This window comes from Phaethon aethereus (genome assembly GCF_964289735.1).
Source record: "Phaethon aethereus genome assembly, chromosome: 8".
Lineage (NCBI taxonomy): Eukaryota > Metazoa > Chordata > Aves > Phaethontiformes > Phaethontidae > Phaethon > Phaethon aethereus.
The window spans coordinates 22,020,196-22,038,664 of record NC_138584.1 but is presented as its reverse complement, the minus strand read 5'-3'; the positions used below and the strand labels follow the sequence as shown (position 1 = coordinate 22,038,664).

Here is an 18,469-nt window from a genome sequence, read left to right as displayed (position 1 = left end):
TGTTGAAACTAGGTTCTGCTAGTTTCATGTGGTGTCTCTGTCTTAGATGGGAGTAAACTATGAACAGTTCATGTCTCCTCTTCCTTTTCTCCATCATTTGTAGACCTTTGACTTCTTTCTGTCTTTTTTACAGACCAAAGAACTCAAGCCTCCTCAGTTTTTTCTCATATGGAAACATTTTCACATCTTTGGTCATCTTCTATGGTTCTTCTTTGAACATTTTAAAAAATTATACTTGGTTTTGGGAAGGGGAACAGAACTGCACAGTGTTATGGTATAGATGTACTGTCAGTACTGTACTGTTCATATGATACTATAATAATGCTTTCTGTTTTGTTCTCTATTCCTTTCCTAGTAACTCCTAACACTTAATTTGTGTTTTTTCCTGGCTACCAAGCAATCTTGTATTCTTTTTGACACTAATCAGAATTAATCAGTACTTCTTTTACCTTTTTTAAGCAGTAACTATTTTGTTATGTGGTACACTATTCAGGCTGGGGAAAAATGTAACATGAAAGCCTGTAGCATATGTATAAAACATATGTATAACCAATAAAATACTTCTATGTCACGATATTGAAAAGATATTCAGGGTCTGAGTATCTTAGCACTTCAGAATCTGAAAGACTTGTATTGGAGCAGTATGTTGTTTCTTAAAACAACTTCCAGAAAGGCTATAAAACTTAAACATTAATACAATCAGATAAAAAGCAACTAGAATTGGAGGGAAACAGTGAACAATTATGAAGCCTTAAACTGTTCATCATATTAAACATCTTTGCTTGTTACATAACCAACATGGGAAGGTTGGTGGCATGGGAGAAACCTAACCGGTACAGTGTGATAAATTTGTGATGAAGTCTAACTCTTCATTTAGACAGAATTCCTTGAGTCTTGGATAAATTCCTGAGAGATAGCAGTCAGAGACAAAAATAGTTGGGACAAAAATCCAGGCTTATTTATGTAAAAATGAAAGGAAGAACTTTGACTACTGTATTTTTTTGCTTTCTTTGCCCCTAACAGATAATAGTAAATTGTGCAGAACTTGTCAAAACGGAACATTTTCTTGGAGGAAACAGAACTTCAACTTCCTTAAGAATTTTATTTTTTTGGTAACAACAGTGAGAAGTTACTTCTCTTTACCAACACAATACACTTCTTTATATAGATGTTTACAAAAGTGTATATGGCAACAATGCTGTTAACTACTTGAAGTTTGTAATAGTGAGTGTGGTGAAAAGGCGTTGTCAGTAATGTAAGGGAACCTGTTGAATGTTTGGCATTTTTCCTGGTTGACCAATCAACTTGTTTTGCAGAAGAGGCCTTTAACAGAAATTTATGTGGGTGGGAATTGAAATGGTCACTGACTCTAAGTAAGGAATTGCAAAGCATTTGTGGAATCTGTATTCTTTCAGAAGAGGGAAGCCTTAATCTGTAGATGAAAATGCTTTGTGTTTGTGTTGCTTTCTGTGACCATATTTCAGATGTTTCCTTTTGTTTTTTTAAGTGCAGTCTGGTACTTAACTGAAATGGTTATCACAACATTGTGAAGTAAGGGCAAGTTAGTTGGGTTTTCATCAGTGCAATACATCACAGCTGAGTCTGAAGAACTTTGCCTACTTGCAAGATGATGTTCATTCCCTTTCAGCAGTGGAAAGTTAAATCTGGAAAATTCTTCCAAGTGTATTTTTGTTCTTCAACTATAGTAGAGATTGTGACTTGGTAGACAGGAATCAGGTATGAGAAAGCAATTCTTTATGTTAATGACATATAAGTTTGCTATGTTGTGATGAAGGAGCAGTGTGCATGTGTGACTAGTGTCCTAGTCATGTTTTTGAAGATAGTTGTAACCATGTTTAAGATAAAATCCACTTGAGACTTAGATAAGTTTCTTTTCTTTCTTCTTTTTTCTATTGCATGTACTTCTACATACATCGTAATATATATAGTAGGAAGAATAATTTTCTGAAGAGAAGAACCGAACCCTAAAACTTAATATATAATAAACAACAGTAAGTTTTAATGTGAAAATATGATGGACATTTTCAGTTGTGCATAATGTTTCTAGCATTAGGTTTATTTTTAAAAAAGTAACAAGAAAAATAAAACTAATTAAAAAAAGAAATTGCTAACAGTGCCTGCTGTCTTGTCATTTAGATTTTCCAAATAAAATTGAAGGCTGTGTGAATCACAGGCTTAAAAATTCATTTTGGAAGTTCACAAGTGGTAACAGTATATCTCTGGGTGATAGCAATATGCGTTTTGAGATTTAACATTTGAACTTGAGCTGTAAATGCATGTTGATTCTGGAACGTATATTTTAAGTAAGCTTTCCCACAAAAAACATTAAAAACATGTCCTTTGGCCTGTTGGCCAGAGCATAACTTCATGTACATTCCAGGAATATTATAAACATTATTTTGAAGCAGATACTGCCAATATAATATAGAAAATATTTTTGTTGAAGCTAGGGTTGGTAAACTTAAATATAATTAATTTAATTGTATTGGATAACTTTGTATCATGCAATTTTATATAATATATCTTCTTGAACCAAAAGTAATCCGACCAGATCATTCCAGACAATACTATCGACTTTTAAATATAGAAAGTATAGTAGGTATATGTCCTATGAAGTACTGTTTCACAGTGACTTAGGTATATCTCTAATGGAAGCTAGATTATTTTTTTAAAACATGACTATACCTATCCCACTACCTTTCTTCCTTTTTAATCTGTGACAAAATTAAGTCAACAAGTCTTTCTAATGTAAGCTTCAATTGTCAGTGAATTGCATTAAATTGCACTGTTGCATGTGCCTCAGGAAAGAAATTATGATGTATGTAGTACACAAACTGGTAGATACTTTGGGGGTGCATTTCAATTTGAATCTTTTACACGAAGAGTGTCTCAAAGACACAATGCATGCAGTGTGGAAATATAAAAGAAGTGTGCCTAGTTACTCAAGTATGCTGTTTAACAAAGTGAATGTCACTGTCTATTGTAACTTTATAATTCTCCTAATTTTTTAAAGTTTTTAGGTGGTATTTTGTTTTCTTGTGTGATTATTTATTTAGATATAAAATCAGCCGCAGAATCCTTATGTACAATGAACTTTTTACTTCCATCACAGTAGCAGCATGTTTCTGCAGAAAACTGAAGTAAAAATTTGATAAATTTGGGTAGTTACTTGGGTATGAAGGGCATGACTAAATGATGCATTTCTTTTAGGGCCATTAACTGATTAGAAAGAGCTGTTATGCTCTGCAGGTTTCACTTTGCATTTTCTGTTAGCTATATAAAAAAAATTTCAACTATTTGTTGCTTCTGTTGTAAACTCTAACATTTATTTCTCTGAGACCAGCTACTGAATATTTCTGTAGTGAAACTCTGTTTAATGAATTAATGAATGGGGTTTGCGTGTGACAAGGTCTTATTCATAGTCCAAAAGTATAAATGTAGTTCAGTCAACAACTACGTACAGTTAAATATGATGGGGAGAAAAGTCATTGTCAAAATTCTTTTTTCTTTGGGAAAATAATGGATGATCTTAGATGAAATTTTACTATCATATACATGTGTTTTCTTCAAACCATTGTAGACAAATGTCAGTTTATTCCATTCATTAATGTAGGTTTGCAAATTTTATGATACTAAATTGTAAAAGAGCTCTTTCTGGGGAGGGATTTGGCTCCTCTGCCTTGACATTTACATGCACATGTATATTTATAGTTGTGATCTGTCTGGAATTTGCCTTTGTGGTTTTGTTTGCTCTTTAACTTGTTCTGTGATCTAGTCCTGTCTTTTTGCGTTTTTTTTTCCTGAGGTTTAATAAGTGAGGAATGTAGAAGAAATGGCTTAATTTAAAGGAAATAATGAGCATTTTTATTCCACTTCAAATACTTTAGGAAATAATGACACTGTTCTGTTTAGAAGTTTTTCCTTAAAATAACGTTATACTGGTGCTAATTTATGATTAATCTAGAATTTGTGTTCAGTGTAACTATTATTGTGAATATTTCCTTGGCTGTATCTTAAATTATTTCAGTTATTCTTATGAAGGTTTCTTTAAAGAAAGCAATTAATCCAGAGTTAATATTATCAGTGCAACTATTCTAAGACCTTGAAGCGGTATGACCTTGCACCCACTGTTCTGCCAAACTTAGGATGTATAGCACTTGGCCATATATGTGTGAGTTAAACTGTGGTTGTTCAGAGAGAATAATGGGAAAGGTATTTTAAAGGAACAATGCTGAATATGAGTAGTCAGTCTCAGAAGGGAAGGTGAACTGTTGAAGGAACAATTTGCAGCTTCCTAGTGTATATTTCATAAACACTTTCAGATTAAAAAAGGAAGTCTTGTATTACAAAAGTGAATGTCATTTTCTTGGTTTTGATCAAAGAACACAGAAAATACTCTGTAGATAAGAGTGGACTTATATTAGGCAAGTTCTGTATGGTTTCAAAATTTTATTCCAATTACTGAGAATTAATAAATTGTCTATTTGACTTTTTAATAATTTGTTACAGTTGAAGATGTACCATTTTTTCCCCCAGTCAACTTGAAAAAGCTTGAACTGAAATTCCCATTTTATGTATTTGTTCCTTAATTTGGACTGTAACAACACTGATGAAGGGAAGCACTGAACAAATACTGGCTGCTAACTTTCTCAGTGTATAAGAGTACCCTAAAGTAGCTTATAAGAACAGGAAGACACATCTGAGACTGCCTAGTTTGGCAGAAAATTGGTTTATAGAATTGACTCTAAGCAAAAGCTTCTTAGACACCATTTGATACTACGGTGATGATAAAAACTTTTTTCTCTGTATGCCTGAAATGGAATGCAGCTATTTTTTATACAGTCTTCAAATACAAACAATTGATGATATAGATGGTTAATTGATGAATAATGTGGTGTATCAGTCAGAGAAATAGATGTGATGTGATTAGAATGAGGAAGAAAGGTAGCTAATTGATGGTGGCTTTTTATCTGTTACGATTTTGAGGTGGCGTCACAGCCAAGTGCATTACTGGATTGATATGTCTGAAGTTGCTTAGCACTCAAACAGGAGCACTCTTAATCAAAGTCTTGGATTATGGCCTTACTAATTTTATAGATACATAGTTTAGTGGCTTGCTTCTGGGAGGCTTGAGTAAGTTGCAGGGTACACTACTGCTGGCTTGTCACAGCTGAGGCTAGCCCTGGCTACATGGGATCTATTGGGCTGTGTGCTGTTAATGCTTCCTAAACAAATCAAATCACAGCAACCACCCCTCCTTTAAGTAAAAGCTAAAAGTCCAAATAGAGGGTGGGCATGCATCCCAGTATGCTGCACTTAAGAGCACATGTGCATACGGTGCAGGTGCCGCATGGTACTTGGACACAAGATGTAATTCTCTGAAGTAAGGGGTGACTAAAATGCAAGGACTCTGGGAAGTGGGCTGGCTGACAAAATGCCCTGTGATGTTTATAAGTGCTACTATGATAGAGGTAGACCTTGAGATAGAAATGCAGAAACTTGTAAAGAACAAAATGTTCCTGTAAATGAGTTCATCTGTCCCACACTAGGTGATGACCTTATCTGGTTTTGTAGAGGACCCTTATCCAGGCATTTAAACAAAAAATAAACAACTTAAGCATAGAATCATGGAATCATAGAGTATCTTGACGTGGAAGGGACCCATAAGGATCATTGAGTCCAATTCCATGCTCCTCACAGGACTACCTAAAGCTGTGACTAAGAGCATGGTTCAGATGCTCGTTGAACTCTTGACAGGCTTGGAGCTGTGACCACTTCCCTGGGCAGCCTGTTCCAGTGACTGACCACCCTCTCAGTGAAGACCCTTTTCCTCATGTCCAACCTGAACTTCCCCCGACACAGCTTCATTCCATTTCCTTATTTCCTATCTCTGGTCACCAGAGAGAGGAAATCAGCACCTCCCCCTCCACATTCCCCCCTTGAGGAGGTTGTAGACTGCAATGAGGTCACCCTTCAGCCTTTTCTTGTCCAAGCTGAACAAACCAAGTGACCTCAGCCATTCCTCATATGTCTTGCCCTTGAGGTCTTTCACCATCTTGGTTACTCTTCTCTGGACACACACTAATGGTTTGATGTCCTTCTTATACTGAGATGCCCAAAGCTGTACACAGTACTAGAGGTGGGGCTGCACCAGTGCAGTGTAGAGTGGGACAATGACCTTCCTCAACCAGCTAAGCTATACTGCACTCGATGCACCCGAGGACATGGTTGTCCCTTTTGGATACTGGGGCACACTGTTGATTCATATTCAACTTGCCATCAACCCCAACCCCCAGATCTCTTTCCACAGGGCTGCTCTGCAGCCTCTCATCCCTCAGTTTGTACATACCAGGTTTACCCCATGCCAAGTAGAGAATCCAGCACTTGCTCTTGTTAAATTTCCTGTGGCTGGTGATTGCACAGTTCTAGCCTGCGTATCCAGATCTCTCTGTAAGGCCTCTGTACCATATTGGAAGAGGAATCAATTCACAGTCTAGAAAAGTTTTTTAAATACTTCCACTTTTAGGTGTATACGATAATGGGAAGATAAGACTATAGTAGTAAACTGGGAACTGGGGTTCTTTAGCCTGGAGAAAATGAGGCTGAGGGGAGGAGACCTTACCATTCTTTACAACTGCCTGAAAGGAGGTTGTAGCAAAGAGGATGTTGGTCTCTTCTGCCAAGTAACAGGCGATAGGACAAGAGGAAATGGCCTCAAGTTGCTCCAGTGGAGGTTTAGATTTGATATTAGAAAAAAATTTCTTCACTGAAAGGGTTGTGGAGCATTGGAACCGGCTGCCCCGGGGAGGTGTTTTGAGTCACCATTCCTGGAGGTATGTAAAAGATTTAGATGCAGATGTGGTGCTTAGGGACATCGTTTAGTGGTGGACTTGGCAGTGCTAGGTTAATGGTTGGACTTGATGATCTTAAAAGTCTTTTCCAACCTAAATGATTCTGTGATTCTGTACAACTAAATATGTAGGTTGTTTTTTTTTTTAAAGCTGTTTTGTGTTCTGTTTATCTATGCTTATTTGAAGGGACTGCAATGCCAGAAGTCCTTTTTGTGGAGAATATATGAAGGATTTTCCTTTCATTTCTTTTGTTAATAGCTCTTGAAGAGGAATGTGGGATAAAATAACAAAATTAACAATAAAGAATTGCAAAGATCAGATACTCAGAATTCTAAAAATCTAGCAGCTGTGATTTATTATCTGTCCTTGAAACTGCTCTAATACTAGAAGATTGGAAGATATTAAAACTTACCACATTTACCAGATGGATTTCACTGTCTGAAGTGCTAGTATGGTCGGATGTACCCAAATGATCATTAGTGTGATCAGTAGATGTTCATCTTGTGCACGCTAGTCTTTTAATTAAAAAAAAAAAAGTATTCACTAATTCTAAGAGTCGTATCTCTCAATCCATGACAAATTGGTTAAAGAACTTGATAAGCATGTGAGAAGAACTGCAGCCTACTTGTATTTCCAAAAGATCTCTGATTTGAGAGGGGGTGCTCCAGTTATCCCATCAACTCTTAGAAGATAATGGGATTCCAGACTGTAAATTAATTCTGACAGGAAGATATCATGCAGGGCAGGAAGTGCAAGTAATGTAGTCATTGCTGCACACCTCGCTCAGAATCTTAAGTAATTTCATTTTTAGGGAATAACTTACCTAATTAGTGTGTAACTTGGCACTTAAGCCAGAATAGCATGTTCCCCTCTGTAGAGAGAGAGGATGCCTGAACACTTACTCACTGTGACTGTCAGCAAAAGTCCCAGTGTGACTTTTTTGTTGTTACTAGAATTTGTTCTGTAAGTTTTGACATTTGAGGGGAAAAAATGTTTGATTTAAGAAAGAATCCAGACTATTTGGTCTCTTAGTAAAACCTGGGAAATTAATTACTATGTTTTACAAAATCGGGGGGAGGAGGGGAGCTCTAAGCCTTGCTAATTACAGTTCCTTGAGTATTGTTTTGATATTTATAAGGTGTTTAATATAATATTCTGAAAGGGGAAAATTTCTTATACCTTGTTTTTTAAGCTAGCATATGCACACTCTGCCACTTTGATCAACCAGAGGTTTTTAAAAATTTAATGAAAAATAACAGTCCTGAAAATAGTCTGAGCTATTGCTGTTCTGAAGATTCTATTATGACAACACAGTGACACCAATATTATGGGGTCTCAGACACTCACTGGTGGGAATGCTTCAAGTGATGTAAGTTATGACCCCACCAGAGATTGCTCAAACCATATAATGGAAGCACAGCTCAGCGTAATAACTCCTTGTACTGCTAGTTTTGCAAAGAATTTAAGGCTGCTCTAAATCTTATTCTGTCAATAGTGAGACATATCTGAGAGACTTGGTGGCAAGGGGAGCCGATTCCTTCTTTTGATACCCTTTGGCCTCTGTTACATTTTACATAATAACTACGGACATGCAAAAGTTCTTGCTTTCTCAAATATTGTAGTGAAATCTCATCTTTGTGCTGTTCTGTCTTCATCTTTCCTGCCCCTATTCCAAGGGGAATTTAAAAAGAAAATAATTAAGCAAATCCTGGATACACTGAGGGAATCTGATCAGTTCTAGTGCAGAAATTAGAAAATAATAGATACAATGTGAGGAACAGGGGGATGACACTTTTTTTCTTTTTTAAAAAGTTGCTAATCTTCTAGATATGACCAAAACTTGCATATTTTAATACTTTGTTCCAGGCAGGAGTATTTTTCAAGCTATGCTAATCAGTCTTGAAGTTTATCACCATACTGACGATAAGGATAATTTCTTGACGTATAGCTCTTCACTGAGAGCCAGAAGAAATCTTGCAGGATGAAACTTCATACCATTCTCTCTGCAGAGCATGAGAAATACTTCAGTAGTAAAATTTGCACTATGTATTATAAACCAAATATGTAGGAACCAGGTATTTTTCTCTTACTAGTATCAGATGAAAGCCATTTGCTTAGAAGTCATGTGTATGAAGACATCTCTAGGCTCAATTATAAAGTTACCTGTACGAAGAAAATTAGGTTCGACTGGCTTCCTTCATAATGATAAAAGTTTAAGCAAAGCGGCATATAGCAGCCAAGGGACCATCAAACTCAAGTGGGAAACACTAACCTTTCTGATTCGGAGAGCATTATATTTGAAGTTGTTTTCCAGAACCTGCTCTGGCTTAAAAGGGGGCTGATCAGAAGTGACAGAAAATTTCTCCTTAACCAAAAGGTACTATTAAGAAGATTAGGGACTTTTTAAAAAAGAAAATAGTGTTGATATTGCTCTTGTGTAGGCAGGGGCTGGAACCCAGTTTTGATCTGCTTTAATTGAGTGGCTTAAGTTGTGGTAAAACTGAGTGGTATTTTTTGCTCAGATTTGATTTGTTACTGCTTAATAGTACATGGCTGCAGTGAACTCTGGTTGAGGGTGGCTTTATTTTATTTATAAAGCAGGTAAGTTACGCTTTCTGAAGCTTTGTGGTTAACCTGGGTGTAAAATACTTTGTAGTCTTTGCTGGAAAGGGTAAAAATCCATGTTGATATATTTGGAAGACGGTTATACTGTCTCTATGGAAACTGTGAAGTAAAATGCTGTAACTACTTTATATGGACTACTGCGTTTTCTGTTGGGGCTGTTATATCTTTAGAGCTGTCTGGATTCAGCCCTGGTGGTGAAAGGCACTGTATCACACCATTAAACCTTTTAAACTTTCTAGTTGCTTGAGAAGGGAGGAAATAGAAATTCAGCATTTTCTCTGTGTGTGCGCGCACGCATGCGTGTGCGCGAGAGAGAGTGAAAGCTGTGCAGACTGTTCAGCTGGGGCAGTCGGGGAAGTGACGTCCTGTATTATTTGTCGTTCTAGAAAGAGCGGAGACACGTACTGTAGGTGGGAGGACTCTAAAGAGGGCTGTGTCTTGTCCAGTGTGTATAATTATTTATAAATGAGCAACAGGGGAAGGAGTGAAATACGGAGAAGCTGTCTAGTGTTTCTTTAATGTATCAGAGAGTTTCTTGATTTGTAACAGATCTGTTTGTTTTAATTCCAAATTTGTTTTTTATTTTTCCTTCTCTAGCATCTCTGCGTTGCTAAGACACTGGACACTGCTTGCTTTATAGCAAGGAAAATCTGAATTCCTTCAACACAGGATGGGGAAGGATTATTATTCTATCCTGGGAATTGAAAAAGGGGCTTCTGATGAGGATATCAAAAAGGCTTACAGAAAACAAGCGCTTAAATGGCATCCAGATAAGAACAAATCTCCCCATGCAGAGGAAAAATTCAAAGAGATTGCAGAAGCTTACGAAGTGCTGAGCGATCCCAAAAAGAGAGACATTTATGATCAGTTTGGGGAGGAAGGTACGTATACTCTGTTATACTCTGATCAGTCACTTCATTATGTTGAACGAAGCAAAATAAATGTAGATGATGCATGAAAACATGATATGTGTTGATTTTTAGGCAATGTATTTGTATTGCTTGGAAGTTTGACTCACCAGGTTTTTTAATGCAAAATGTATTGCATAGTTTTAATGCTTGATCTAGTTTTAATTTGTTATTGTAATGTGGTTTTAAGTTTTTGTTTGTTTTTTTTTTAAATCACAAATACTTGACAGGCAAAAAGTTAGTGAATTGAAAAGGTTTGTAGGACCTCTAAACAGTTTTCTGGGATCTCTTTCTGCTATCTTCCCTTGCCCTAGCACTTTTTGAGGTGCAGTTTGAGAGGTGTATTCTTTTCTTAATTTTTGCTAAAGGGCAATCTGCTTGATCTAGGCAGGACAGTCCTTCTGAGCAGAAGCCCAGGTGTCCAGTCTGTAGTTGTCCTTGGCTTCTTGCCTGGAGAGGAAAGAATTTGGCTGATGTCATGAAATACCAGAACAATTTTTTAGCTTTAATTGTAAACAGTGATAACATGCCAGGAGAATGAGGCTTCAGAAATGTCATATTTATCCTAAAATGGTTATCTGTAGAGGATGACTTTTTTTTTTTGACCTACATGGCTTTCAGTCTTATGATTGAGCAACAGAGGAAGTCATTAACATCCCTCCCCTTAAATGTATGGTATCAGAAATTCTACATGAAGTAATTACTTCCATTGTGACAAGTAGGTCCACTCACTCATTGCCGTTCACTCAGGGCCATGTTTTTTACTAATGTAAAGGAGGACACTTAAATAGCAGTACTTTGGGGAAAAATGGGTTCTTATGAATGCAGAATAAAATTTGGTCCTCTGTTATCAGTGGGACTTAACACAATTGTTAACTTCCATAAATTCATGTAGAAGACCTTCAGCTTCTGCAGAGGATACAGTTTTTTTGGTCTTTTGTTCCATTGCATGTGTTCAAACCTTTAGTGCTGTTACTGATACATTTTAGGAAAAAAGTGATAATGTAGATACCAGAGACCTTTTCCTCTTGGATCTTTTGCCTTCTTGTACTTCTTCCTTCTCACCTACTGCCTTCTTTCTGTTTATCATTATAAACCTATTTACTTTGTGGTTTCATTTGCGTTTTAAATTCCTGTGCAGCAGGTCATCCTAACTACTTTCCCAAAATACCATTTTAGTCACTTTTACCAAAGAGCTTGAAGTAAAGCACATAAAAGCAATGCAGCCTTTGGCATCCTAGTATTGCATACTTGAAGACAGAGAGTCAAAACCTAGATGTCTATTTGATTGGGGTATAATATTAAACTGAAGTATGAATTTTTAGAATGGTGAATCTGGAATTACCTCCTGACACCTCAGTTGCCCTCTAAGTTCTTGAGTTGCATCTGATAGTGTAACTAGTAGTTGTGAGAGAAAGGTGGCCAGGGGGTGGGAGGAAGGAGGACATATCAGTGTTTTTACAGCCAGGAACTTGATGTACTTTCGATAACAACTTTTGGTTAGGTATTCCAGGAGGTGTCCTTCTGCTGTCACAGATTGAATCCACTGATCTGCTTGTTTTACTTTAACAGTACTGTGACAGAAGGATGTACTGCATGTCACTCGGTACTTTTAGTATGGACTGGTATTGAGATCGGGAAAGCTTTCTCATTATAATGTCTTACTTGGTTACTGTTGATAACCAGTGTTAAGCTTATGCCTAGAAGGTTTAAAACACTAAGCCAAAAAACGCAACCCCACCACTTTCAACTTCAGGGAATGTGTGCTTCATTAATGTAAGCCTTCACATTTTTATGGCTATGGAAATAGGATAGCAGCTGTAGTACTAACCTGCTATAAGACTGGAGAGGAAAAAAAAAAACACACCCCAAACAAAAAAACCCACCCACATTGTAAGTTTAGAAATAAGACTCTCAAGAAGAGTTTCAGTCTTTCATCTTAAAGATTTGAGAAGGTATCCTGAAATGGTCAGTGCAGCAGAGCACTAACTATTACGAGGAAATACTTAGAGATCACCTATTGGGAAAGAAGCATTTAAGTAAAATGTTTTTTAGCTGGATTTGGAATGAGAGAGCAGGAAGTACAAGAGACTGACCAGTGAGAATTGTATGGGAAATCTTATCAGGAAGAAATGAGATGTAGATCTCTCCTGGTGGAATATAGAAGAGAAAAAACAAAGTAATTTGAGAACATTCTGATTTTTGCACAGAGATACTGACAGTATGTACAAGATTTTTGTACCCAAATAGGTCTTAGGAGCTTCCAAGCTATTTTTATTTGTGGCTGGATTGAAAAGAGTTCCCAAGTTTCTTACCTATTTTATATCATAGGAACACAAGCTGTGATAAGTTTGGGACTCTGAGTTGAATACTAAGGAAGCGTGTGGCTACTTGACTATTGGCATATTACCTTTTATTCAAACTGAACTGCAGGAAATCAGACGTAAAGCTAATTAACACTGGGTTAAAGCTGAGCTATGGAGAGTGTGGAAAATGCTGCATATGATACTGCATAATTTTCCCAAGAATTGATCTTGAAGAGGGATGCAACTCCCAGCAGGCTTTGCAGAACAAGAAAAGATGAAGTCAAGCAGACCTGTCTTCTGTTTTAGGATACTAATTCTTTGAATAACTGGCTTCAATCATATGAAATAAAATTGGCAGTGTCAGAATACTTGTTTTTCTGAAGTAGAATTCATTCTAGAGCTTCTGAAACTTTGTTGCTGTTCAAGCTATTACTAGTTGGTATTGCATGGTCTGGTGGTGAGTCCTCATTGAAAAGCAGACCTTTCACTCTACTGCAAAGACCGTGTCTGACATCATTACACTCTGCAATAGGAAAGCTTATACTAATATTCCATTTGTTTTTAACTTTGCTTATTTGTCTTATTTAGGCTTGAAAGGAGGAGCTGGAGGACCTGATGGACAGGGTGGTACCTTCCGGTACTCCTTCCATGGTGACCCACATGCTACATTTGCAGCTTTCTTTGGTGGCACAAATCCTTTTGAGATCTTCTTTGGAAGGAGGATGCCTGGTGGCAGAGACACTGAAGACATGGAGGTGGATGGTGATCCGTTTGGATCCTTCACTAGTTTTAGTATGAATGGTTTTCCAAGGGAAAGGAATACAGTTGGTAGCCAATTACGTCGTAAACAAGATCCCCCTGTAATCCATGAACTTAAAGTGTCATTGGAAGAGATCTATCATGGCTGCACAAAAAGGATGAGGATTTCACGTAAAAGGCTTAACCCAGATGGTAGAAGTGTCCGAACAGAGGACAAAATTCTTACTATTGAGATAAAAAGAGGATGGAAAGAAGGCACCAAAATCACTTTTCCAAAAGAAGGTGATGAAACACCCAACACAATTCCAGCTGATATTGTTTTTATCATTAAAGATAAACCTCACTCTCACTTCAAGAGAGACGGATCAAATATTATCTATCCTGTTAAGATCAGCTTAAGGGAGGTAAGTTTTCTATTTTGGTAGAACTCTAAATGTTTAAACCTGTTACAGTGTCATACAATGGCTATGCTGCACAAGCTGTATGGCAGCAGTAAAGCTTTGGTTTGGTGTTTTTTTTTTTTTTTAAATAGTGTTTCATTCTTGTGAAGTCAAAGTGTGACTTATTAGTGGAAGCATTAACTGTTTTGATGTAAAAGGAGTATTCTTTCAAGCTGTTTACTAGAGAGGTGGAAGAGAATGAGGGTGGAAGGGTAAGAGTAAAGGTTGATACATCTTAAATCTTCGTACTCTGCCTTTCTAGCTCAACATATATTAGGCTGCAGTAAGAAACACAAATACAGTTATCAAATACATCCAGTATAGGATGCACCTTACTACTGTGATTTGCCACTTCTGTAGGACAAAGTAGAAATGTCTTAAATATTTTCACTGACAACAAATTCTGAGCCTGCCTTTTTATGTCATAAGTGATTTCAAAGTACATAGAGATTGATTTCATGAGGATAAATTATTGTGAACAGGTGTTATAGAGCTATATATAACAACAAAAATGGTATAGCTTTTTAAAATTCCGTTTCAAGCCAAAACACATTGCCTTTCAAAAGGAAAAATCAGAAAGACAACTGAGCAGAGTTCTTAAGGGTCTGAAGCCTTGACATGATCATCACTTAAAAGATAATGTAACTGAATGTGTTGTGTTTTTTCTTCATAATTAACATTAGGTAGAGAAATAAATTCTTGCTTGCATTATAAGCTCTTTGTGTACATTATGAGCTCCCTTCTTAAAAGATTCTTAACTAAACATACATCTGAGGGGAAGCACCTAAAACAGGATAAGGGAGGGAGAAAAGACAGTATTTAATGTTGGTGTGGGTAATATAGTTCCTTCATAGATGTCATGGTTTAGCCCCAGCCAGCAGCTACGCACCACGCAGCCGCTTGCTCACTCCCCCACGGTGGCACGGGGGAGAGAATTGGAAGAGTAGAAGTGAGGAAACTCATGGTTTGAGATAAAGACAGTTTAATAAGTAAAGCAAAAGCCGCGCACGCAAGCAAAGCAAAACAAAACAAGGAATTTGTTCACCACTCCCCATGGGCAGGCAGGTGTTCAGCCATCTCCAGGGAAGCAGGGCTCCGTCACGTGTAATGGTTTCTTGGGAAGACAGGCGCCATAACTCCAAACGTCCCTCCACCCCTTCCTTCTTCTTTGTCCCAGCTTTATATACTGAGCATGACGTTATATGGTATGGAATATCTCTTTGGCCAGCCTGGGTCAGCTGTCCCAGCTGTGTCCCCTCCCAGCTTCCCGTGCACCCCCAGCCTGCTCGCTGCAGGCCAGCATGAGAAGCTGGACTGTCCATGACTACTTAGCAACAACTCAAAATATCAGCACCTTATCAACATTTTCTCATCCCAAATCCAAAACATAGCCTCATGCTAGCTTCTATGAAGAAAATTAACTCTACCCTGGCTGAAACCAGGACAATAGATAAAAGGCTATTTGGAGTCATTGCATTGTTATGTAAATTGGACATTATCAGTATAGACTAAGTGTGCTGAATCAGGTGAAGTTGGAGGAATCAAAATGTTATTGTCAGAGATGCTAGTAATGAAAAGAAGCTATTGGATAAAGCAGGAGAAACTCTGTGATGTTTTAATTTTGGTGCACCAAAATAGTTGTTTGCTTTTCTTTGAGCATCAAACACTCACCTAAGATGGCTGAGAAATTTGATATGCCTCTGCATAGATGCTTAAATGTTGCTCTGCGATTGGATAGAATATAGATTGATAGTGCATTAGAGTAAACCCCTGTGCGATGTAAAGAAACAGAAAATGGAACAGCACTCATAAATTTCCAATGGAAACTGAGAAGCTGGACATCTCTAGAGAAGTATGAGTGACAAGTTTGCTTTGTGCTCAACTACCTTATTATTTGATAAAGTTTTTGAAGACTATATAAGCTCAATTACCCCCCAGTGGCCATTGTGCAAGATTGGAAAATTCTGTGGTATTCAATGACAAATTGAAGCCTTCCCTTTTTAAGAGAGGAACAATGTATTTGAATTTTGACATCTCAGTAGTGCACAGTGGAAATACTGTTTAGAATGCTAGTCTTTTCTAAATAATCCAAATTCAGTTGTAGGTACAGATAAAGTTTTGACCAATTTCTTTTTCTCATGATGCAATTTTTCTTTAGGCTTTGTGTGGCAGCTCTATCAATGTGCCAACGATAGAAGGAAGAACCATACCCATGACAGTAAATGAAGTTGTAAAGCCTGGGATGAGAAGAAGAATTATAGGATATGGTTTGCCGTTTCCCAAAAATCCTGACCAACGTGGAGACTTAATTATAGAGTTTGAAGTAATTTTCCCAGATAACATTTCTCCAGCATCAAAAGAAGTACTTAGACGAAATCTTCCAGTTTCATAAAATGAAGACTGTGTATGTCAGCTGTTTAAATAGGACACTGGAAATGCAGAAGACTGGCAAGTCTGTGCTTTAGAAGTGCAATCTGTAACAACTAGTGGAATATTTGTTTTTTTGTTTTGTGGGATGGGTGGGGGGGAAATACTGTAATGCTGCATGAGAAGAAAAGGTTAAGTACAAGTCATACAGGTGACTTCTGCAGTAAAATTTACAGAGAAAACCACTCATTTTATTTTACATCTTCCTAATCAGAGAAGTTTATTCATTATTTTGCCTAATGTAAAATGTAGTTGGTTTTTACAAAGTCAGTGCTTATTTCTGATACAGTACTTAAGCCTCCAAGTACTTTATTTCTTATATCCCTACTGTATCTATAACATTACCTATTTATACAGAAATTGGAGATAGTAGTAGAAATACACAAATGTATAAATATTTTAAAGAGCAAAACATGAAAGGTATCGTTTTGGTATGTTGCCTTCCACTGCACAAAGCATTGGCTGGGAAAATCAGCTTGGACTCCTGAACTGCCCCCCAGTGGAAAGAAAGCATTTATTGCCCCAGAATGTGGGAGGACTGCATTGTGAGTCTAGCAAAGGGCATGTGGCTTGAGGAGCAAAAGTAGCCATTTGCTATGGGATAGTTCCTCAGCCTGCAGGAAGAACAGCAAGAAAAGATTCTACAAGTATGTAAACAGCAAATGGTGGGTCTGCTGTCAAATGGGGCAGGGAAACTGGTAAAGAAGTGACATGGAGAAGGCTGAGGTACTCAATGCCTTCTTTGCATCAGCCTCTACCAGTAAAACAAGCCTTCAGGAATTCTATGCCCCTGAGATCAGGGGGGAAGTCTGGAACCTCGGTGGTGGAAGACCAGATTAGGGTGCACTTAAATGGGAAGTCCATGAGCCTGACAGGTTGCACTCCTGGTTCTGAGGGAGCTGGCAAATGCCATTGCAAGGCCACTCTTCATTATCTGTGAATGGTCATGGAGATTAGGAGATGTTCCGGTAGACTGGAAAAGAGCAAATGTCACTCCTATCTTTAAGAAAAACAAGAAGGAAGATTTGGGGAGCTACAGGCCAGTCACCTTCACCTCAGTCCTTGGGAAGGTGGTGGAGAAAATCTTCATGGAAAGCATTTCCAAGCACATGAAGGACACAAAGGTGATCCGGAGTAATCAGCATAGATTTACAAAGGGGAAATCGTGCTGGACCAACCTCATTGACTTCTACAGCAAGGTGACTAGCTTTGTGGATGATGAGAGAACAGTCTGTGTTGTTTACCTTGACTTTAGTAGACAGACTGACAAAGTACAGGTTAGATGAGTGGAAGGTGAGGTAGATGAAAAACTGGCCAAATGAGTGGGCACACAGGGGAGTGTAATCAGTGGCACAAAGTCCAGCTGGAGGCGAGTCCGTAGTGGTGTACCCTAGGGCTCAATACTGGGGCCAATACTATTCAACATCTTCATTAATGACCTGGATTATGTGATGAAGTGCATACTCGGCAAGTTTGCGAATCATGTAAAACTGGGAAGAGTGGCTGGTAACACCAGATGATGTAGTGCGTTTCAGGGACCTCAGCAGGCTGCAAAACTGGACAGGGATTCTCACAAAGTTCAACAAGGGGGAATGTGAAGTCTTGCTCCCTGAAGAATAAGCCAAGGCACTAGTACACCCTCAGAGCCGACTGGAAAAGCAGCTTTTCTGAGAAAGACCTTGGGGTCCTCGTGGACAGCAAACTGACTGTGAGCCAGCAATGCACCCATGTGGCAAAAAAGGCCAAAGCTGTGCTAGAAAGCTGATGGACATGATCCTTCCTCTCTTTTTCAGCATTGGTGAGGATGCTTCTGGAGTACCGTGTCCGGTTCTAGGCTCCCCAGTACAAGAAAGATACAAACTTACTGGAGCAGGTCTAGCACAGGGCTGTGTATGAGAGGCTGAGAGAGCTGAAACTCTTCAGCCTGAGGAAGAAAAGGCTTGAGGGGATCTTACCACTGCATATAAATACCTGATGGGAGGGAATGAAGATAGAGGAGCCAGGCTTTTCTCAGTAGCTCTCAGTGACAGGACTAAGAGGCAGTGGACACAAGCTAAAAGACAGGGAATTCCAGCTGAACACAAGGAAACACCTTTTTACTGTGAGGATGTTCAAACTGAAACAAGTTGCCC

The 18,469-nt window shown here is 38.1% G+C and overlaps 1 protein-coding gene across 1 annotated transcript; it reads left to right on the top strand.

Moving 5' to 3' along the window:
* Window positions 1-10,167: 10,167 nt before the first annotated feature.
* DNAJB4 (DnaJ heat shock protein family (Hsp40) member B4) lies at window positions 10,168-16,302 on the top strand (the record flags this gene model as incomplete). The annotated part of the gene is made up of 3 exons (XM_082002624.1): window positions 10,168-10,378; window positions 13,300-13,874; window positions 16,069-16,302. The coding sequence occupies 3 exons, from the start codon at window positions 10,168-10,170 to the stop codon at window positions 16,300-16,302; spliced, it is 1,020 nt and encodes a 339-aa protein (XP_081858750.1).
* Window positions 16,303-18,469: the final 2,167 nt, after the last annotated feature.